This window comes from Perna viridis, chromosome 5 (assembly GCF_037379345.1).
Source record: "Perna viridis isolate PV_CMFRI_1.1 ecotype Kerala chromosome 5, ASM3737934v1, whole genome shotgun sequence".
Classification (NCBI taxonomy): domain Eukaryota; kingdom Metazoa; phylum Mollusca; class Bivalvia; order Mytilida; family Mytilidae; genus Perna; species Perna viridis.
Genome location: NC_142449.1, coordinates 18,061,985 through 18,085,296, shown reverse-complemented (window position 1 = coordinate 18,085,296; position 23,312 = coordinate 18,061,985). Strand labels below are relative to the sequence as shown.

At 33.0% G+C, this 23,312-nt stretch overlaps 3 protein-coding genes across 5 annotated transcripts in view; 1 reads left to right on the top strand and 2 right to left on the bottom strand.

The window, feature by feature from the left end:
* Positions 1-505: 505 nt before the first annotated feature.
* On the top strand, positions 506-2,920 carry LOC148616355 (uncharacterized). 2 transcript variants are annotated; one of them, XM_088583293.1, is made up of 5 exons: positions 506-648; positions 1,326-1,566; positions 1,756-1,869; positions 2,479-2,532; positions 2,813-2,920. In XM_088583293.1, exons 1-5 carry the CDS (start codon positions 627-629, stop codon positions 2,844-2,846), a joined length of 465 nt encoding a protein of 154 aa, XP_088439419.1. In that variant the 5' UTR covers positions 506-626; the 3' UTR covers positions 2,847-2,920. The 2 variants fall into 2 exon arrangements, with proteins under 2 accessions (XP_088439419.1, XP_088439418.1); XM_088583292.1 differs by lacking the exon at positions 506-648 and adding an exon at positions 1,038-1,240.
* A 209-nt stretch (positions 2,921-3,129) lies between these two features.
* On the bottom strand, positions 3,130-6,336 carry LOC148616354 (uncharacterized). The gene is made up of 5 exons (XM_088583291.1): positions 6,183-6,336; positions 5,175-5,907; positions 4,538-4,624; positions 3,794-3,919; positions 3,130-3,356 (listed from the first exon to the last, which is right to left on the bottom strand). Exons 1-5 carry the CDS (start codon positions 6,226-6,228, stop codon positions 3,206-3,208), a joined length of 1,143 nt encoding a protein of 380 aa, XP_088439417.1. The 5' UTR covers positions 6,229-6,336; the 3' UTR covers positions 3,130-3,205.
* A 1,420-nt stretch (positions 6,337-7,756) lies between these two features.
* LOC148616353 (multidrug resistance-associated protein 1-like) overlaps positions 7,757-23,312 on the bottom strand; it is a 41,569-nt gene continuing 26,013 nt past the window's right edge. For both annotated transcript variants that reach the window (XM_088583288.1, XM_088583289.1), the window contains 8 exons: positions 22,081-22,280; positions 21,365-21,485; positions 20,511-20,612; positions 19,808-19,954; positions 19,182-19,340; positions 18,680-18,846; positions 17,378-17,572; positions 7,757-10,831 (listed from right to left, as the gene is read on the bottom strand). In XM_088583288.1, the coding sequence (XP_088439414.1) occupies positions 10,717-10,831; positions 17,378-17,572; positions 18,680-18,846; positions 19,182-19,340; positions 19,808-19,954; positions 20,511-20,612; positions 21,365-21,485; positions 22,081-22,280 (1,206 nt within the window). In that variant the 3' untranslated portion in view covers positions 7,757-10,716. The remainder of the gene's footprint in view (positions 10,832-17,377; positions 17,573-18,679; positions 18,847-19,181; positions 19,341-19,807; positions 19,955-20,510; positions 20,613-21,364; positions 21,486-22,080; positions 22,281-23,312) is intronic.

Genomic DNA, 23,312 nt, shown 5'->3' with positions numbered 1-23,312 from the left:
GTAAAGTTAATAAAGCATAAAACGGATTACTTTTTGAAACCAATGATTAATGACCAGTTGATACCAAAGGCGGAAACTGTACTTAATTTCATCCTCTTAAGACCCAATTTCGTTTAATTTCTTGGGCTGACTTAGTATGAAATGTGTTTCTCGTAGCTGTATGATGTCTTTACGTTCTTATAATTTCAAGCAAAATGAAAGCATTTCAAAATTTACTATCATGATTATAGTTCAATTTAATTCAATAAAAACGGTAGGTTATGGTATCTGTATTTGATGGCGGTACTGGGCATCCTTGTCGTAACCCTCATTATATCGCGATGTATATCGCATATGGACATTGGAACCTTTTATGTCTTTCCGCTTTTTCATGAGGGTGTGCATATTGCACATATACCAGACCATTACGTCCACTGATGGCCAGTTGAAGGCGTTTTTTAGCTTGTTTACGCGTGTTTTATAGCGCAGTGTATGACGTTTGGTCAATCATGTTTATATTGTCATGTATTGGTAATGGATTATCACTTGACATATACTATCAGTTGAGTGATTATTATTGATATTTTTCTGCACCTGTGATATAAACAGAACTGTACCTATCAAACAGCGACAGTTTGAGAGAAGCAATGGCATTGTTAAGTCTAGTTGGTAAGCGTGTTTCAGTTTATTGGTAAATTGTGATGATGCATTCATCATTCATGGGTTTTTTGTTTTGTTTTGTTTTATTTTGTTTTGATAATTTGGTTTTTTTTGTTTGTTTGTTTGTTTGTTTTTTGTTTGTTTTTTCTTTTTTTATTCCTCGTGATTAAGTGATAGAATTGCATTTCATTAACGGAGTTGTTTTCACAAGTTAAAGATCATGATTTATTTTTCTACTGAAGACACCGTATGAACTAAGAATTGTTTTAAAAATTTGAATGGTATATGTAGAAGTCTTTATATTTTTTTAATCAGTCAGGAGGATGTTCATGCAATATGTCAAAAACTACAGAATTTAATTTTTATAAATTTAATTCATTATATAACCAGTCTTAGTTTGTCATTCGGTTTTTGTACTTATATAAATTGTGTATTAAATTGACACTTTCCAAGAGTTATTGTACTTGATTTGGTATGATTAGGATGTGAATGGACGGTTTTCTCAAAAATACAGATCTGAATACAGAAAGGGCTATCGTTATAACATATGTAGATAGAAAAATCATTGTTTGGCGGGTTGAAACTCATCTACTATGCAAAGGTAGTATACGAATTCAATATGTACTGGTTCTTAAGATATCGAACGTTTTATTGTAAAATTGATTTGCATTTTTATTTTATTTCAGTGTTTGCATCGTTTGTTGTGTGCTTTACTGCTATAAGATTTCCGTACAACCCAAACCCTAGGTATTTTACAGAGGTTAAGGAAACTGTACCGGATGATATCGTCTGTCCATCTTACAACATCTACTATGATGACGATGATCTGGTGGTGATATTACGGAAAGATGCATGTGAAATGATCGTGGATAAATACTCTATCCAGAACTCCATTGACGTACTAGGACAACAAAGGGGAGATGATAAGTAGGTTTATATTCAGTAAAAATATTTTCAATGCAATTACTATGACATTATAAAATTCGTATTTTGTATTTCCGTATCATACTGCTTTAAAGGAAACCAATGAACAAAAGACGATCCCATTTTTCCACGGCTAGGACACACGGCATTCAAATAAGGTGCCTGTAAAGTTAACAACTTGTTGTATTTCAGGACGACATACGTTCCCATATTGAGGTTTAAAAACCTTTCACCTATTTGTCCATCGCTTCCATATGAGTACCGCGGGCTGAAGGTCATGGTACAGACCTCGCCAGGATGCCAACTGTAAGTACAACATAACTTTTCTTCACTACAACTCATTAAATGTTGTTAAATGTTCGGTGTCCGTTTACCGTTTCACGGAAAGCATAAAAGCATTTACCACCCACAGTAGCCGTGTAAGTCTCTCCTCTTACCTTACATTGTGTTAACTGAACATGCTTTGTAACTTGTTTTTATTATGTGCTTTCATGTGTGTGTGTGTGTGTGTGTTTTTCTATCTTGACAAAGAAATGCAGTAATAACACGTTTACTGTTTTGTATTTTTGTGATTATTTATTTTTATTTATTCTCGATAGACGTTTTTTTGCACGTATTGTTTTGTTTTGGTTTTTTTTTTTTTGGTTTTGTTTTTTTTTTGTTTAGTTTTTTGTTTTGTTTTGTTGTTTTTATTTGTTTGTGTTTTTGTTTTGTTTCTCATTCGTTTTCATTTACCGGTATTCAAACGAATTTTATTCAATTTTGCCTGTTTACTAATGATGCTACACCCCAAAAATTGCCGAGTTTTGTGTTTGTTTGTATTTGTCATATTATAACTAACTAGTATGAAATGTAATATTATGTTTGTATGGTTGTTGTACAACAGACAATAATGATTGATATGTTTGTTTTTAGGACTTTCGGAGTAAAACAGTTTTATGAAAGAAGACCTCATTCATCACAGCCTGTGTAAGTATCCATCTTATGTTAATTTGTTAAATACGGCTATTGGAAGTGAAAAGATTATTCCTTGTAAAGTTTCTACTTGGCACAATTAGATTTAAATCAAAGATGCCTTTAGAATTGGTCTAAATATATACTACATCTTTTGTTCATAGAAAAAAGAAATTAAGTTAAAAAGATACCTGAAAGTTTTTTTTTGTTGTTTTTCCCATCAGTATTGTTTCGACTTTAATGATAATCACTGACGAAAGAGCTATATTGACAGTTTTTTTTTTCTATTTTGCAGATTGGTGGCAAAGCCTGTCGTTGAAGTTATCTGATGTTAAGATAAACGTGTCGATCCTGTAAATCCATTGAATTTGTACACTGTTTCTATTAAAATTGCATACCTTAATTTTTTTTTGCATTTGAACTTGTCCCAAAACATTGCAAAGCTATTTTAAGTCGATATAATTACTTTTTGAGAAAACAAATGAATTGATTCCAAAGACCAAACGTAACTTCTGCGTCACAACAAAATCTTAACTTGCCTTCCAACAGAATCAAGTACAGTATATACAGAAATTACAGAAAATCAAGAAATTACAATGATAAACAAATTACTTAAAAAATCACACAACATTTAATAAATATATAGATACATTGGATTTCTCAGGACATGGATATTTTAGCATAGCACTTAATCACTTGACTCGTTATCCTCACGTTCCTTGGAGGGCCTACGTCGTGGCCATGTTGGCATTTGTCGGGGTTTGTTCCATGTTGGAACTTTCTGTTGTCTTTGTGTTAAAAGGTTCCTCAGGTCCGGAAGTGCTGGGATTCCAATTATCCTGCAAAAATAGAAGAAAAAAAAATGATTGCCTATGTAGATATGATAGAATCTGATGCTTAGTTTATTTTCAACTCCGTATAATACAATTAAAGGTCACCCTTTAATATCGGCGTCATATTCGTTGGTACAACTATAATAGAAAAAAGTATGCACTACATTTTCTTGTGTACCGTTTAACCAGATAGTTGCAGAGTCGAAAACAATTCACAAAGAGTCTGCGATGGGACATACCTGTATTATCTTTTTCATTCAAGTTAAAAAGTCTATCCGTACTTGCATTTCATCACAAAATGAAGTTAACACAGATTATGACCGTTTAGTCATAAAACAGATTTCCAAATAATCTCAATCTTTCGTCAATATATATATATATATATATATATACTACAATGGTGTCTTAAAATTTTGGCACATGAAATAAAGAATGTTACCTACATTTGGCAACGTCCTGGAACTGTATCAACGACAAAGAAATTGCCAGTCTGTCGTGTTTTGTGGAGACACGGGTAACCCGTCGGTGCTAAAGTCGTCGATCTGAAGTTTATTTCTGGCTTATACTTCCTGTCAAACACCAGACATGCAAAAATTAACACACAAGCTTCAGAGATTAAAAGGGCAAGGACATTTCCAAGTTTGGAACAATATACAACTAGCTCGGACTACTTATTGGACAAGGAATGTGTTTTCAGAAAAAATCGGTTCACAACTATAATGAACACCAATAAAATGACGTTTTTTATTCGTTTGATAGAGATATTTTTATGATCGCTACATTTCGTGTCAGTGAAATCAATTCCTTAATTACCTTTTCGAAACAACAAAAGTAAATCAAGTATCTTTTCCAGATTTATGTGTTTTATGTGGTACCCAAGGCATTATATTTTCCCAGAATAGTTGCCCAGTGAGCGGTGGTGTAAAGACTAGGTGATGACTATCAAAATCCATGTCGCAAGAGTAAAGATTCTCATAGGCAACAAAAAAGCATGCAATCATATTGAATGCATTATGGATTATGGGATCTATTCGTGGCTGTCAAACTTAAAACATTAAGGACGTATTTAGCGTTTTATTTCATTGTTTTTTTTTTTTGTTGTTTTTTTTTTGTTTTTTTATTTTGTAATATTAACTATAACTTCTTATTTTTTTAATTGATTCTGTCTTCACAAAGAAATGTCTTACCTTGTTAACAATGTATGCAGAGGAGTGAATCTACCAGCGGCCCACATGCCGTTCTGTGTGTTTTGTATTGCCCTTTCACTTACAACCCTAAAATAAGTAATTCAATCAAGGAAACCACTCATTAGCATCAACGAAAACTTACTTCAAAATTACATAGGTGTAGACTGTTTCATGTGAAAACTTTACCAACTCATGTTTCATGTGAAAAATTTTCCAACTCATATTGAGCACAAGGATAAGAAATATTAATGCATGGATCAACAGTTTAAGTACAAATAAATTCATATATTGAATGTTAGGACAACCAGCATGATGTCATCAAGTAACATTTATGTACATGACTGTTTTTATTTCTCCAGAAAATTGCCTCATATTACATATTCCGAACCAAGGCCTGTGTACATGTATTAATCATTTGTAACATTACTTAAGCATCCATGTAACATATTCTGATAGTGTCTGACTATATATGTTACGGTATCTAGATAAAACATTGTACTGAATAGAATTAACTTGTGTTGTCCTGAACTTGACTGGGTCAGCGATTTTAAGAACATATGTTAACCTTTAACCTGACAATAATTACCAATTATTTTTTTTTCTAAATACATGCACTCAGTAACACATAAAAACTTACATTTCACATTTTCCTTCGTCTAATGTAACAATAAATTTTCCATTCTCGTAACGAGAGTCAAAATCAGGGCATGACAATGGCTTAGGCGTCCCAGAATTAGGATTGATTACGGGAGCTTTGGTTGTCGGAGGTAAAGTTGGTGTAACTAGCCAAGTCGTGCCTTCGTTATCTCCATTTGATTTCGTCCCATTGTTTACAGTTACTACAGCAGAAGGTTCTTGTGACTGTATTGTTACTGAACTAGTACTAGTAGTTGTTTTAATAGCAGAAGTACTTCCCTTTCCACTTCCAGATAGATTTTGGCCATATTCCTCTTTCGAAGGGGTAGTAGTGATCAAATTACTGTCATTAATTAGAATTGGCTCGGATGTCCAAACTGTTTTCTCCGGTGATGGCTTAATCAAAAGATTATCGTCTTTTATCAACACTGGGACATTGCCGCCAGTTGGAATCTGAATTCCACCAAGATTGCTACCCTCAGGAACCGGCTCAATAATTACTCCATCGGGTAATGCTCCAGCCGCTGGTGAGCCTGAATCAGCGATGACTACTCCATCTGGTAAAGTTCCAAATGACGAGGAAGCAGGGACGGGCTCAATCAAAACACTGCCAGATCCAGGCCGCCCTGAATATGACAAGTTATCGACGACAATGTCCTGGTACTTAGTATCTGGTGGAATAATAGACGCAACATCGGGCAACCCGGTCGTAGCACATTTAATATTTGAAATACCTGTTAAAACAATAGTGAAACAAGGACTTAATAAAAATGCATATGGTGTTAAAGTGGTTTCAAGGATGATATTTAATGATTCTTGGGTGTTTATATATAAATCATAACTGATTTATATATCGCAACACGTGAGCACACGACCCTTTAATAGACGAACCTGTCATTGGTGTGTTTGAACACGTCGGAGCATCAGAGCATTAATAGCACAACACAATAGAAACAATACTTAAAACAATATTTCTAGTGGCTGTCGGAGAAAAAAAAATGTTACTTACATGATAGCGCACAGATAAGAAATGATATTAAGATCTTCATTGTCATGTCTGATTGTTAAGTTATGAGAAGTCTTTGGTTTGTGTAATTTATATATCCTTAAGTATGATTATTAATAATAATATTGAATCAACGTCATTTAGGAAGTAGACAGTTCCTACCTAATTTGTTGGCGGACACTGTGTGTCATATTTATATGATTGATAGGTAAACAACAAATACACAATCTACTTCAGAACACATCATGAAATTAAAAATGTTGACAATTAATAAAGCCGTTTTTTTTATGGAATATGATGGATTAAAGGAGAAAAGGCGTATTTCTTAAATAACAAGTTTCAAAGCATTTTACCACGTTTTTAGCTTCTTTAATTTTACGTTACACTGTACATTGGTACTGGTATGCCTAGACTTGCTACACGTCCTAAAATATGAAAATTCATTTATTGACCACTTAGGTAATGTATACGTAACTACTGACTGCAGCGAAAGGCTATCTCGCAACAATTAGTAGATTTGCCATCAGAGGGATGGGTGCAATCAAAAACTATTTCATGTCTCATTAGGTACACCGTGTGTTTTCTTTGATCTTAAAAAATGCCACATAAATTTATTATTACAATACGATACTCGTGATCAAAATGATGTCTGCTGTTTCACAAAAATAAATGAAACGTTAACCTCTCCATGACGTATATGTAAAAGAAGGTATGTACAGTGTTATTTTGCTACGAACAAATTAATTGGAATAAAAACTTCAATGATTAATACTTTATGGCATATAACAACATATTTACTGTATTTTGAATACTATGCATTCATTTTTTGTATTACAATGAATGATCCATGTTTACCAGAATGTTTGAATTAATAAACGATTTTCTTGAACAAATCTTACTTGTATGACTAACAAAAATGTTACCATAGCGCAAATACAATGATATAAAAATGATGGATGTGTATTGATGCACCAGTCCCACTGTGGTACAGGGAATTTAGATTAGTCAAATGCATTAAAAATAGTCTGACAAAGATTAAGGCAGTGATTAAGTTAATCAGTTCCAGGTGTTGAACTGCCGGTATTTAAAATTAATAAATCTGAATTATTTACAATGATTCACTGATATACTGATTGCAAACCCTTATTTTACGAAGCCTATTTTTGTTTAAACTTAAGATAAGAAGTTTGTTCTAACCATCTTTGCCTAGCATTCCTACAAAACACTCCAATATAAGTGAATGTCAATAAAATATACTAAACACCCACATTCAACTAAAAACAGCATTAAACTTTTTTCCTCATTATGACCAATAGTCAAACTTAAACCACAAAGAATAAACAAAATTAGCAGGAAACAAATAAGAAAAAAATAAGGCCTAATACAAGTGATCACACAAACCATATGGCCTATTTATGAATGTAGTGGATACATGTGCATTCATGTGCATGCATAAAGGCAAACAATAGCTTAGTTTGTTCATCAGGCTTGTCTAAAATAATCAAAACTTCCTGGGTTTCATAAAAATATGGTAAAGTTCTACATAAAACTAGGACCCTGAATTAAAAAGAAACAAGTCAATATAGTATTTTATTATGAAAATATACAAAGCACACATCAAATAAATTCTATAAAGTATTAACACCTTCTAAATGTAGTAGTTTGTAGTGGTTACATATAGAACTAACAAGCAGACAAATCCTAAAATGTTATACAGCCATTTTATTCCGTAGACTACATCTGTTTATTTTTTAATTTGTGAAATCAAACAAATTATATGTATCTATAGAATCATGTTTATGTCTTCAATAAAATTCCTGAACAAATTCAGAGAAAAATTGTCACCAATTTCAGAAATTTTAATGCTGTCTAACGAGAAATGCTTCCTGGGATAATATTAGTTTTATTCACACAAAGCATTGCTAGAAACTATAGCAGTTGATTACAGAAGAAAAAAATTATGAAATTATCTTTAACATAAGAGTAATACCCTGCATAAACATAAAACTATATCATTCTAGTTTCTAAGCACCAACCTAGATACAAATTTTCATAACACAAGTCATATTTTTTCTACTGCTAATTCAATACTTTTATTAAAAATGAAAAATATTTAAAAACTACAAAGACCTTGAGCACAGCTGACTAAAGGAAACCACCTACCTGTACCCCAGTAACCATGTGGTCAAAATATTAACTAAGTCATCAAACATGGTTACAAGTTGATGTTACTGCAGCCTGAATTTTCCTGAAACTAAAGTTTCAGTCCCTGTAAGAATCAGGCAGTAGGTGAAACATGGTATAGAAAAAAAACCATCATTTTGATAGTGTAATTTGACTATTTGCACCATTAGAATCAAGGAAAACAAGACAAGATTTTCCATATCATGCTGGACTTTTGAGTTACAATTTTGTTAAAATGCACTGAAAATGAACATTTCAAGGGCAGATAACTCTGTCAAAAACCTCATTTTTCTAAGGTTCTATCGAAAAACTTTTGAGCAAAATCTAGTGATGCAGAGATTGAATAGTGTTATTTTCAAATAGAGAAAGTATCCTTGAGTGATATTACATTGTCAGATCAGTGGGGTTTTGACATGCATATTTCTGATCTTTTCCTCATTCTTACAAACACTTACACTTAACCAACAAAGCTGATGGTATAAAAATATAGATATTGGTGCATCAATTGGTCCCTACAATAATATAATTACTCATGTTAAACATATCATTTATAGAGTAAAGCTAAATGCATATAATCTAGACAAGTGTAGTACTAGTAGTCAAAAGATACTGATGTTAATACTTAAACCATCATTGTTTTGAGAACAATATAATTTTTAGGTTATATTCACCACTTCAAATAAAAAAAAAATTCTGAGCAAATTAAATTAAAACACAACATAGATGAAAAGACAAGACAATACACACATAATAATGGGAAAAATATGTTTTCTCTACAGAAAAGGATCCTTTGAATGGATACATATTCCTGAGAACTATCCACTCACACAGTGATGAAAAATAAACATTATCATGAACTTCTGTAACATTTGTTTGTATAGAGAACACAGGCAATCACATCAGGAAAATTATGAATCTACAGTAAAATTTGGTGGTCATAATATTACAAAAACTTTCAATGCTTCATCCATAAATAGAAAATTAATACAAATTTTACTGATTTTGTTCCCTGAAATATAAAGTTATAAAAAATGATTGTCCCAAAACAATCAGCTTCAATTTTACAATGAGAATTTATCAAGTTAATAGAGGTATTTATAACTGAAAATATATACACAAGCCTTTAAATATCACAATATGAATAATAAAACAATTTCCAAAAATGTAACCACATAAACAAATAAAGCAAGGCAGATATATATCACACCAATAAAATGAAAGACTAGTATTTAGTAATAAATGATATGTTAACAACTGAATGGCTCTGTCTGACAATGCCCATCCACAAATGAAATATATAAGTTCCAGACCACTGCGAACCATCAGAACCTTAACAAAAAAAAACAAAAAACTAAGTGGTCAAAACCAAATAGTCAAGTCATACTTTCACAAAAAGACTTTTTCTTTTATAAATAAATACTTGGTTCCTGCTAATTTTCTAGCAGTTGGATTTTGAAATAGTAACTGTATTCTTATTGGATTTTTTTATACAACAGAAAATTGTCTCCCTTCACATGTATGAAATAATTCAATTTGAATCCATTAATACAACTTGAAGGTTTTAATATGACTAAATAATTCTACTCTTGCACTGTTATTCTAAAAAATGGTTATTTGAGTTGGAATGAAAACAGTCATTTTATTTCTACTATTCCCTAGTAACATTTTGAGGGATGAACATGCATCTATTGTATGATGCACACTCATAGTATGCGTAGACATATGGTCAGGTACATATTTACTACAAGATTAAGATCTAACAAAACAGTGTTTATAATTTGTGACAAAGTTATTCCTAAAACTGAAAATGTCAACATCAATAGACAGCCATACACAATTTGTGATGTAGATAGAGTATATTAAAACACTTCTAATAGTATATTGTAAAACTGTTAATGAACACTTGAAAAAATCATTCAGAAACAAGTTTTTAATTTGTGCTTTGAGTGAAAAGAATTTGTCAAAATGGGGAATACACACTGTCGATCCAATACAGCACTATGTACGCAGAGGGGAAAAAATCTGTAGCCCCATTTAAAAAACACTGCCAAGTTTTATGCTCACATTCACAAATGTAGAAATTATATGACAGGATTTTTTCATGTTCCACTCAAAAATCCCTGAACAAATGCTATAAAACAAAGTATCAAAACTTATAACTTATAATTATTTTCATTTGGTTATATAATGAGATAACATACAAGAAAAAAAAACTGCAAGACTGTAGATCAAATAGCAAGGGTGAAGTTAAAATATGTTTAACATAAATCAAGTGGTGGTCTAACATGGACAAACTGAAGAAAATTAGCACTTGTTCTCAATTGGCACTAGTTTATGTCAATATTCATTGGTCTCAGGAGACAATATTAGCTGCTTTAGCCATGCTGTAAAACACTGTGGTCTTGTCTTTCAGCAGATTATCTGGTGAACCATACTCCTTGATTAATCCCTGATCTAACACCATCACCCTGCAATATAAAATTATATCCAAGTTAAAAATCAAAGGATTGTGCAAAATATATTGAGTGGTGGTCAAATGTTTACTGTAACGTGAGTAAACCCGAAGAGGGAAATAACTTGTTCATTTTGTCAATTGTCACAAGTATATTTCAATATTTTCTGGTGAAGTTTGATACTTGAATTAGTGCTTCTATAAGTCAGCCATTAAAAATAATTTAGTAGCAAAAGCAGTTGTCATGCTTTCATGAAAGAGTAATCAAGGGAACCAAGGTTATAGCGGCAATCAAAAGAATGCAATCCAGGGACAAAGACCAGACATGGGAAACAGACACACACAACAAAGAACATAAAGCAACCAAAATCATACATAAAAGTAACAAAAGTAAATGAGCAACTCGGACTCGAACCAGGTGCACCGGTAGGGAAAGCATGCTTTTCTAGAAACACCCACAAAGTTGCTCATAAAAAGTCAAGTCCGGGGTAGACAAACAAGGAAAAGAAAACCATGACCCTTTGAATAAATCAGTTTTCATGGTGCTGATGGATAAACCATAACGATCCACAAGTTCATGACGACGACCATAATACTTCTGTAGTGATGACTTCAACCTTGTAGCAACATAACCCTGTTCCAGAAGCCTATTTGTTAGAGTTCTAGCACGATACAAAAAGTCTGCATAGTTTCGGCAAGCTCTGGCATAACTCCATACGCAGGAGTCAAAGGGATGTTGCCACAGATGAAAGGAAAGTTGACAATTCTGAATGAAAAGTCATCATGTTTGTCATAAAGTTTGGTCAATAGTTTTCCTTTACCATCGATTTCTAAGTGTAGGTCAAGATATGAGGCTGACTTCACAGTGTCTGTAGTATCCTTTCTCTCAAGTTCTTTTGGGTAGATGCGATGTATCAAATCCCCAAAATTAGGATTGTTTAAAGATAATACGTCATCTATATAGCGGAAACTGAGATAGAAGGATCTAGCCAAACGATATTCTTTCTTTCTGATCAGATCAGCTATAAAGTCCGCCTCATAAAAGTGAAGGAATAGGTCAGCAAGTAAAGGAGCACAATTTGTTCCCATTGGAATGCCGACCATTTGTTGAAAAATACGTCCACCAAACTGGACAAATATGTTGTCGATTAAAAATTCCAGCATTTTGTAAACATCTTCCTCTGTATATTTGAAAGATGATTTGGAATTATTTCTTACAAAGTATGAGGAATCTCTACCAAGAACTATATATTTGTATCTAGATGTACCATCTTTTTTGGAAAAACAACGATGTATAATGTTTTTAAGTCAGGATTTTAACGGAGTATGGGGAATAGAAGTATACAGTGTTAAAAAATCATAGGTTTTAATGCAATTATATTCAGATAGTAGTCTTGAACTGATTGTCTCCAAAAGATTTCGAATTTTTCAGTATCCACATTGAATTAATACCACTACGGGAGTAAGAAGTGTGGTAGGATGCAGACCCTCTTTGACAGTTGTGAGTATAGAAGTTAAAAGTTTTTAAAGAGGTTTGGTGGTACATTTTGCAGATCCAGCTATGAAACATTGTTTTTATGGATTCTTGTGAAGTTTAGGAATCCAGTACATAGACGGTAAATCAAAATCATCGTCCTTGGTAGAGAGACCAAAAGAGGATAGCACAGATTTATGGTTTTCCATAATCTCTTCTTTGGAGAGAGTGGTAGCAGTATAGGTCTTATCACTGCTATTATTTTCTATGTCTACCTCTGATAATAAACATTGGATATAAAACGTTTTGCAGACAAAAACAAAGTTGTTTTGGGCTTTGTGTGCTGGTACGACAACATATTCATCATGTATAGTTAACAATGTTTTTGCTACATCGGGGTCTTTGAAAACTGATGTAGCCTTGGCACTCATTGACCTACTTAAAACTTTCATTCGTTTCAAAATTAAAGACATCACGGCCTTTAACCACTCTGACAGAGAATCAATGTCTTCTTGTTCTCGTTTTATCCATTTTCTAGCATAGTCCTCGACAGCATTCTTAAGAACTTTAAAGTTATAATTCCAATTTATGGAGCGTGGTTCACGGTACTTGGGACCTTTAGAGAGGATATTACGCAGAGATTCGTTTTCGACAATAGCTAAATCTCCCGTAACGACGTGACCACAAGGACCATATTTGAATGGAAAGGTCTTGCAAGAACAGTCAGGTGGTCTAGCCTTGAAGTTCTCAATCTCGAGGTTCTGCAATAGCCTTTTATAATTGAAAATTTTGGATGCGATGGGTGAAGTATAGGAATGTGAAATAATTGGTATGGATTTGTCTTTGAAATATGGGGGAATTTTGTTGATAACTTTTTTGTGATGGAGGATGTTAGCCAAATTAATTGCATCTATACCTTTGTTGACAAACGGTAGTGGAAGAAATGATCGTTTTTCTTCATCTTGACTTTTCACACAAACTGATTTAAAGAGTCTGTGGAAACCAATATCCAAAATGATAGCAACAAGTCTGTATAATTATGAGGTGGGGTCAGAAACAGGAGTGTCAAGACTTGTTTTGTAAAGGGAGTGTAGTAGAGTGAGAGGTATAGAATAAAGTTTGGTTCTAATGTGATGAAGTACAAGAGGTTTTTGTATGAAAGGAAGGAGACCATGTATGAAGACATCATGTAACTTAGGTGAGGTATAGTGGCAATGGCCATGACTCCTTTCCCGTCTTGGATTTTTGTCAAATAAATTCATCACATGCTATTGTTATATTGGCTTGAAAGGTTTCCTACACCTTTGATGTTGTCATTGCATCCGTAAGGTATTGCATACCTAGTCTGTGTATCCAGTACTCCTCTCTTTCCCTACGATAGTTTTTACTTAGAACGGGACTGTTCGTAGGATGGTAATTTTTTTCTAAAATATGAACTTTCATGGAGAGGATTGAATGATCTTGTTGATTAAGGTGTTGATAAACTGTCGGGAATTTGGTGGTGTTAATTCCCGAACGATGACCGCACATTCTTTTATTTAATCGTTCTTGCGTTTCTCCGACATATATAAAACCATGTAAGTTGCATTCTAATCCATATATTAAGTTTGTTGATTTGCAACTTAAGTCATCGTGACTCCTTGTATAGAAGGTTTTGTTTGTAAGGGAACTGAAGAAGTAAGGGTCGGTTATAAGAATGTTGCATGCTTTGCAATTTTTAATACCACATTTTGATATGGTACAATGTGGTTCGTTATTGTGGTCGTCTAATATATCGTTTAAAGTGATGGAACATGGTTTGATAAGTTTAAAATAGTCAGAATTTTTGTACTGGAATAGATGGCCTGCAGACTGAACGTGTGATTGGGTACTTTTAGTTGAATTGGTCGGGGCATGAACTTTACCGCAAATGTATTTAAGGCAATGGAAGATCAGATTGACTTGAGTTACTACATGATTTTTTTAGGATCCAAAAAGTAACAATTGAACCTTATGTACTAGGCTGGTTGATATCAGTATTGAACAACACTTGGCTGGTTGATATCAGTATTGACCAACACTTGGCTGGCTGATATCAGTACTGACCAACACTTGGCTGGTTAATATTAGTACTGACCAACACTTGGCTGGTTGATATCAGTATTGACCAACATTTGGGAACCTTTAAAACAACCAATATCACAATATTTGCCACAATCAACATCAGTGAAATGTAGCAACTAAAATAGAAAAAAAATATCTTGACATATTGACCTACAAACATTTGGGCTAAAAACATGAAATCTAACATGAAGCCTAGACTAAATAATATATATAACTCTCTGAAAACAACACAGAACATGATTCCACTCAATATAAAACTATTTATTACAAATGATTATCATATTATTCACAACACTACAAACACAGTTCTATGACTATAATTGTCAGAAGTGATCCAGTACAGTGGGCCATCAACCGAACGGACATGAGAACAGGTTTATTGGTAAACTGATACATAATCCAACATCTAGCTGTTAATTAGAATAGTTATTGTCACAACTAATGACATATACGAGGAAGTATGTCCAATACTGTGTGAAATGGGGTTTTACCCATCCTAGTCTTAGATATTGACCCCAATTTTACAATAATTATACAACAGTACTTGTTTGAGACTTGTACATAAACCCAACATTGAATTAATTCTATTGTATTTCATGGAGAAACTAAAAAGTTAACATTCTATAAAACTTGTCTCATTGGAAAACTAAAAGGTGCTAGTTCAAAATATGTTTTCAATTTTTTTCTTAACATCTAGTAACCTAAATCAGGACTGCTGTCTCACAGAGGCCCTCTAAATTTGACAAAATATTAACAACTATACCACAGGTTTTTAAAATTCCTAAATATAAACAGTTTAAGACAACTTCAAAATATTACATTCCAATGTTAAGGTCATTCAATAATGATAAATCACCATTGTAAACATGCATCAAACCAGTAATCACCAAACCAAGACAGATGGGCAACAATTTTATCTTGTGACCTTGGGAATCACCAAACCAAGACAGATGGGCAACAATTTTATCTTGTGACCCTGTAGATATTAAATTTGATTACTTTCTCATGAAATCACAAACAAAGTAAAAACGATCATTACCCTCCAAACAAGTGATTGGTTATGTGGGTTACAATGAGATGGATGTATATTAAAATCATGACCTTTAAACAGTCAAATTTGATAATCTGTAGAACACCACCCTGACATTAGACCACAATAACAAGGAGTATAAGTTAATTGATTGTGTATTGATTATATCTACAATACTTTTCCAGGCCAAGAATTGATTTTATTTCATGGAAATAAAATAAAATCTTTCGTGCTGTAAAATTTGAATTTGTTTAGCAAAACCATAACAAGAATATTGAAATTGTTAACTTTACGCTTGGTAAAATTGACATGGATTGTAGTTTTCAATTCAATTTTTAAAATTTGATTGAACTGTTTGCATTACAAATATCCAATATCATAACTTCCTTAAAAGGTTTCATACTTAATTCAACTTGTTTAAACTTTCTATATTTATTGCATTTTGGATAATATGATAGGTATGTGGGACAGAAGTGGGTAAAAAAAGATATTTATGCAAAAGGAACAACAAACTATTAAGAAGGTACTGAAATACAAAAGCTATTTAAAATTAAATCAACAGACTCCATTGCAAAAATATTGGTCAATGATCTAAAATGAACAATCATGGATGCAAAGTCAACAGACATGCAAGGGAAAGACACTAGATGGCCATGATATAAACTGACATTAGTAGATATTCCATTTGATTTAACAACCCTTTGGACATAAAATCTAATGGCTACTTCATTATACAAAGACTGATTTCAAACCACTGATATCTAACCACAATTACAAAAATAAGTAGATCTACGCACACTTAATTGTTTTTATGGAAAATTAATCTCGAAAAAAGGATTGTGTTTACATGATATCATGATCTTATAGATATAAATTTCAGTTATTTCTCATAAAAAGTAAAAAGTACTAGACCACAATAATGAAGAAATTCTTTACCAGAATTTATTGCACATCTGGATAAATATGATGAAGGATAGGTATACATCTTAGACGTAATTTAGAAATTTACTCAAGTAAAATCAACATTTTACCATAAAAAAAACAACAGTAAGTGCATCATTACAAGTAATTAATTGTTTTTGTAGATGATATGTAAATGATTTCCATGTACCTATCAATCATCACACCTGAAATGTTCATACCTTAATTAAGATGTAAACAAACTTGTAGGTAAACATGACAGGTGATGATTCACCTGGTAATGAGAGGTAAGGACTCTATATGGTGTTATACTAAATGTTCCTATACAGAGCTACAGAGATGGTATGAATGATATCAAAACTGTACTCAATACAAAAGTACCAATCATTAGTATTTCCAATTTCAATATGCTGTTCACATGTTTCAAGGAGTAACCTCTCATCAACAGCATTAGAATCAAATCCTAATGGCTTACAAGGTCAGGGAGGTATATATGATCCATTTTAACAATTGTATATTTCATGAAGGGTTAATTCCCATAAACTTTAATTCAATTGAATCATGACCTTTGACTCCCACAGTTTTCTTTGAAGCTCAGTCCACTTTTAAGTATCCGTCCATATAAAATTAAGACACTGCCAATGGTAATTTGATTCATAGTGAAGAAAAAACAATCAATCAAACAATGTTTTTTTAACCTACATATGCTATATTTTTTATTAACAATAACCCTTTCTGTATTCAGATCTGTGTTTGAGAAAATCATACATTCATCTCCCACTAAAATCAACCAAATCAATCCTAATCAAAAACAATAAAACTTTCCAAGTGTTATTTTCATGTAAATCTATTTATTTTTTTCTCAAAAGCACAACAACCAAATGAAAAACTAAGACTGGTTATGTGATCTGTAACTGTCTCTGAGCAAGAAATAAAAGTGAGTTTGATGGGCTTTTGACATGCATGAATCACCTACTGTCTGATTTTATAAGAACTGCTATTTAATAGATAAATCGATCATTAACAAGACCTACTTGTTATAATCCAGGATGGTATTGAGACGGTGAGCTATGGTAAGTATAGTACAATCTTTAAACTCTTCTCTGATGGTTTTTTGTATCAACTCATCTGTTTCCATGTCAACAGCCGCTGTGGCTTCATCTAGAATCAGAATCTTTGTCTTTCGTAACAAAGTCCTAGCTAGACAAACCAACTGTCTTTGACCAACACTGAAAATCAAATCATAAAAAAACTGATAAATGTATACATTCGGCTCTTAAAGGATAAGGTACACTAACGGGTGTTTTTTGCCTCCTACTAGGTTGATTTTCCTTCCCTTATTTTAACTCCCTTCAAATTATTACCACACTCCCCTTACCACAATAACCTCCTAAGCTGTTTCTGATACTAAATTCTTAAATCTTTTATCAGATTACCACTGTGTTCCCTAAAAACTTAAGACTTTCAAATTTCAAACTCCGTACCTAAAATTGCTACTCCCTTATTTACCACACTTCTGACAGTGACTCTTACCTCATTACTACCTTGTTCACCACATTTAAGACTGAGGTTCAAGCTCATCACCTCTCATTAATACTTCCTCCATCTCCACACTCATGACTGAGTTTCAAATTAATAACCTCAAATCACTACCTCCTTTCACCAAACTCATGACTGAGATTCTTACCTCAGGTTACTACTTCCATCCTAACATTCATGACTGAGATTTTAACCTCAGTTTACTATCTCCTTCCCCATATTCATTACTAATATTCTTACCTCAGGTTACTACTTCCATCCCCACACTCATGACTGAGATTCTAACCTCAGGTTACTACTTCCATCACCACATTCAATGACTGATATTCTAACCTCAGGTTACTGCCTCCATCCCCACACTCATGACTGAGATTCTAATCTCAGGTTACTACTTCCATTACCACATTCATGACTGATATTCTAACCTCAGGTTACTGCCTCCATCCCCACACTCATGACTGAGATTCTAACCTCAGGTTGCTACTTCCATTACCACATTCATGACTGATATTCTAACCTCAGGTTACTGCCTCCATCTCACACTCAAGACTGAGATTCTAACCTCAGGTTACTACTTCCATCACCACATTCATGACTGATATTCTAACCTCAGGTTACTACCTCCATCCCTCCACTCATGACTAAGATTCTTACCTTACCTCAGGTTACTACCTCCATTAACACAATCATGACTGAGATTCTAACCTCAGGTTACTATCTCCATTACCACATTCATGACTGAGATTCTAACCTCAGATTACTACCTCCATCACCACATTCATGACCAAGATTCTTACCTCAAATTACTACCTCCTTCCCCACACTCATGACTGAGTCTTTCGGGTAACTCTGACACAAATTTCTTTAGATGGGCAAGTTCTAATGACCACCAGATCATTTCATCAGTATATTGATCAAATGGATCTAAATTCATCCTCAATGTCCCAGAAAATAAAACAGGGTCCTGCAAAATTCAGTAACATTTTAAAAATTTACTTGACATTTTGTTCAATCAATCTTCTTGTATGCCCTTTAATATGTATTTCAGTCAGTAGTATCTATAATCTTTTCACCAAGATAACAGGGCTGAAAAAGGATAAAGTCACATTCAACATTGAAAGCCAAAAAGTTGAATGGTAAATGCAAATAACATGGAAATAAAGCAAAATTTGTGTTTTTATTCACACTAATACCATGTACTGCTTTATTTATCAGTAAAGTAGTTCTTAAAATATCATACAGACAAAAGAATGGAAGAGCAAACTTTTCAAGCGAGGGTGTAAAAACAACTTGACCCACCTGAGGTAAAATGGTAAGTTTAGTCCTGAGGTCATGGAGTCCCATTTCTGATATGTTATATCCATCTATGACAATGTTCCCATCAGCAGCTTCTATCAGTCTGAACAAAGCCATCATCAATGAAGATTTACCTGCCCCTGTTCTACCCACTATACCAACCTGTAATTACTGTACTATACTATTTTCTTCCTTTCATACAATTATGTAAAAATCAACCTGATGCATATAATAAATGTAAAATTATGTTCAACTGACAGAATCCGTGAAAATTAGCAATGGTGAAAATTAATAGGTTTACAATAAGTATTTCTTACCATTATAGAAATAAAATTTATATCAGATTAGGTTTTAATTTTGATAATGGGTTATTTTCATTCAAAATTTTATTTTTGCATTTTTGTGAGAAAAAAACAAATTTTAGTGGGACATTTTTAACTGGAGTGTGATAAATGACAGATAGTCCCTAGTGTGTCCCATACAATAGAAAGTCATTGAACATGTCAACATGTTTGCATCCAATTATTGCAATTACATGTCAATATTAAGTCAAGCACACAACAAAAGTACTAAACTTAACCCTGTTAAGAATGGTCTACCATGAGAATGTATTCAAGAAAAACATTTACTTTTTCTCCACCATGGATCTGACATGATATTCCTTTAAGAACTAAGTCCAATCCTTGTCTGTACCGAGTTTTATACTCAACAAAATGACAGCTCCCCTGTTGAGGCCAGTCATGTGGAGGTTTTTTATAGGGCTTAATCCAGTCATCCTAAAAAAAAAACATTATATTTCATCAACAACTAAACATTTGTTTATTGTTCTTATTGCCTAACATCTAATTTGTCTTTTTATTCAGTGTTATAAACAAAATAAAATAGTTTTATCACAGTATCAGTAAATAGGCAAAACTTAGTATCAGCTAACAAAACATACACCCTTTTATGGCACTGAATTGAGACCTTAAAAGTCATTAAATTGGGCTGTGATCTAAGTGGTCATGTACTAGATTGGGCTGTGATCTAAGTGGCTGTGATCTAAGTGGTCATGGACTAGATTGGGCTGTGATCTAAGTGGTCATGTACTAGATTGGGCTGTGATCTAAGTGGTCATGGACTAGATTGGGCTGTGATCTAAGTGGTCATGTACTAGATTGGGCTGTGATCTAAGTGGTCATGGACTAGATTGGGCTGTGATCTAAGTGGTCATGGACTAGATTGGGCTGTGATCTAAGTGGTCAAGGACTAGACTGGGCTGTGATCTAAGTGGTCATAGACTATAATATCTAATGTTTTACTTGTGAAGTAAATAACTACAGAAGAAATTACCTCTGTGTCAACTTCAGCATATTCCTTAACTCTTTCTACTGAGACAACATTAGTCTCTAGATCGCTAGAATTCCTCACTAACATGTTCAATGCTCCTGTAATCTACAATACATGTTCAACTGAGTTTAGAACTTGTAGTAACTCATACTTGTATAAAAATTAAAAATTATGTAACATACACCATTACAGATTAATTAATACACAAATGTCTCTTTTTCAAAACTTTACTACTCCTTTACTGTAAATGCACTAATATTTCGGGTGTACTTATTTTCACTGTGGAAAGAAAACCATGAAAAACAACCAGCGTTATTGATTTTTTAACGCTATATATATCGGTAATCCCTTCTTTTCTGAAACCACAAAAATTGATATCCGCCAATATGTTCACTTGACAGAATCCACAAAAATTAACAACCATGAAAATTACTGTGAAAGTACTTTTAAGCATGGGTACCAATTTTCGTGGTTTAGGCAAAAAATATCTGTTCACAGATTCTTAAGTTCATGGGGCTGACAACTCACACATACCAACCGATTATACCTTTCCTTATCTTTTGGAACCAAATTTCATGGATTACGGAACCACGAAATCTGCAAAATTTGGTACCCCACGAACATTTATACTTTCAGTTATACATTTACAGTAATTAATGAAGTAAATGCCATAAGCTAAAACTTTTTTTTACTAATTTAATATTTAAAAAATTCAAAAAGTAATTTCATATTTCATCATGATAAAATTTCAAATGTTTTGCATCCAATTTTACATAATCTACATTAAAATGAATGTGGTTCTCATAGAACAGTATATATTAGAAATCTTAATTAAGGCTTGGTTTTATGAGACTTACCTGAAGAGCATATGTAACTGATAAACCCACTAAACCACCAGATATATCAGATACCACAGCAAACATGGCAGCAGAGAACACTATCAGATTGCCCAGGAACTCCAGCCTCCAGCCCAACCATCTGTAACAAATTATAGGGATAATGAATTCTCATACAGAATTTTATCATTTTGCAAATAAAAAGATATGTGTTTATCACTTTTTAATATTTGAATGAAAATTACATATAAATAATTTGGACAAGTTTGTAACATCAGTTTTACAGTGTGTAAACCTGAGCCACACCTGCCTAACAAAAATTAAAACAAAAATATAGTCTAGAGAAAATACAGTTCTGATAGATTTCATTGTATGAGTCAGTTTAAACAGTAATACATCTTTAAATAAAGAGAGAAATTTAAGTTTGAAAAATTATAGTGCCCTAGGTATGACACACTCCTGAAACTGATCTCGTGTCATCACTAACTGTTATAATAAGCTAAATATGACCCTCTCCTAAGTTACAAACTGATCAGGTGTCATCACTAACAGTAATAATGAGCTAAGTATGACCCCCCTAAGTTACAAACTGATCATGTGTCATCACTAACAGTTACTGTGAGCTAAGTACGACATTCTCCTAAGTTACAAACTGATCAGGTGTCATCACTAACAGTTACTGTGAACTAGGTATGACCCTCTCCTAAGATACAAACTGATCACGGGTCATCACTAACCTGTTAGATGCTATTTTAGTGAAGTAGAAACTGATGTTTTTGTCCACCCTGTCAAGTGACTCCTGTATAAATCTTGGCTGTTCTTTGTAAGCCCTCAGACTGGTGGCACCATTGACTGTCTCACTGAAGTGGTTAAAGATTGGAGACTTTGTGGTTGACTCTAATCTTTGTAACTGTCTAGATGTTGGAATATAAAATTTCTAAAAGCAAAAATAAATTTTATCTTGTTTAAGAATAATTACAAAACAATTTTATGTCTAATGTAGACATTAGCATGCTAACAACTCCCTAATCTATGTAAATTATAAAAACTGTAATGGTTTGTCATTTAGTTAATAGTATGGAATGTTTGTGCCTTGCTTTTTAATGTTTTCACCATCTCATATTTGCATCCTCTTTAAAATCAATCTGTCAATAACTTTTTAAACAAAAATTTACCCTGTAATTCCACATAGTGAAATTGGTAAAGTCTGACAAATCAAGAAGTTTATATCAGATGGCAACAGAAATGACTTACGACTTATCCATAAAAAGCCAAGTACAAATCAGAATTCAATCCATCTTTTGGGAGTCAAGATAATTGTGATGAAATTTGGACATAATGATGGATGGCCGCAATCACAGAAGAATGTATTTTTATTCGACTTAAACTCTAAAACTGATCTTTTAAGACAAGGTATAACAATCCCTTTGTTTAGTACAGGGCACATAGTTTGTCCAGTCAGGGCTATGTCAAGTTGCTGTAAATAAAGGCCATCCATTGTCTGTAGTAATATTGCATTTTTTGTTACTTCAAAGGGTCTTCTTTTAACAAGACAGTTTTTTATACTTCATATTAAAAGCCTTATGTACAAATTAAGTTTCAATACTGAACTTTATAATGGTCATTTTTTTAGAATTAGGGCTGCTATATCAGCTCATGAAGCAAGGTTAGAAGATTATTTAATCCAAACCTTGGGTAGGTGGTCCTCTGATTTTTACACTAGATACATTCATACTTCAAGTAAAATAATTCAACAGGCTCAAAGACAATTAGCTTTTACTAACTAAAGAAATGGTACTGACAACAAAGGATTCCATAACTTGGGGGGCTACATTTGTTTCACACTCGTATTTGGCAATTTCATTCAAATATATGCTAATATGTGTATGCAATCCCCCCACCTAGTTTTTTCTTTATGATTTTATGTTATAAGGGGGATAACTCTATAAGTTCGTTATTTTTCTTAGTG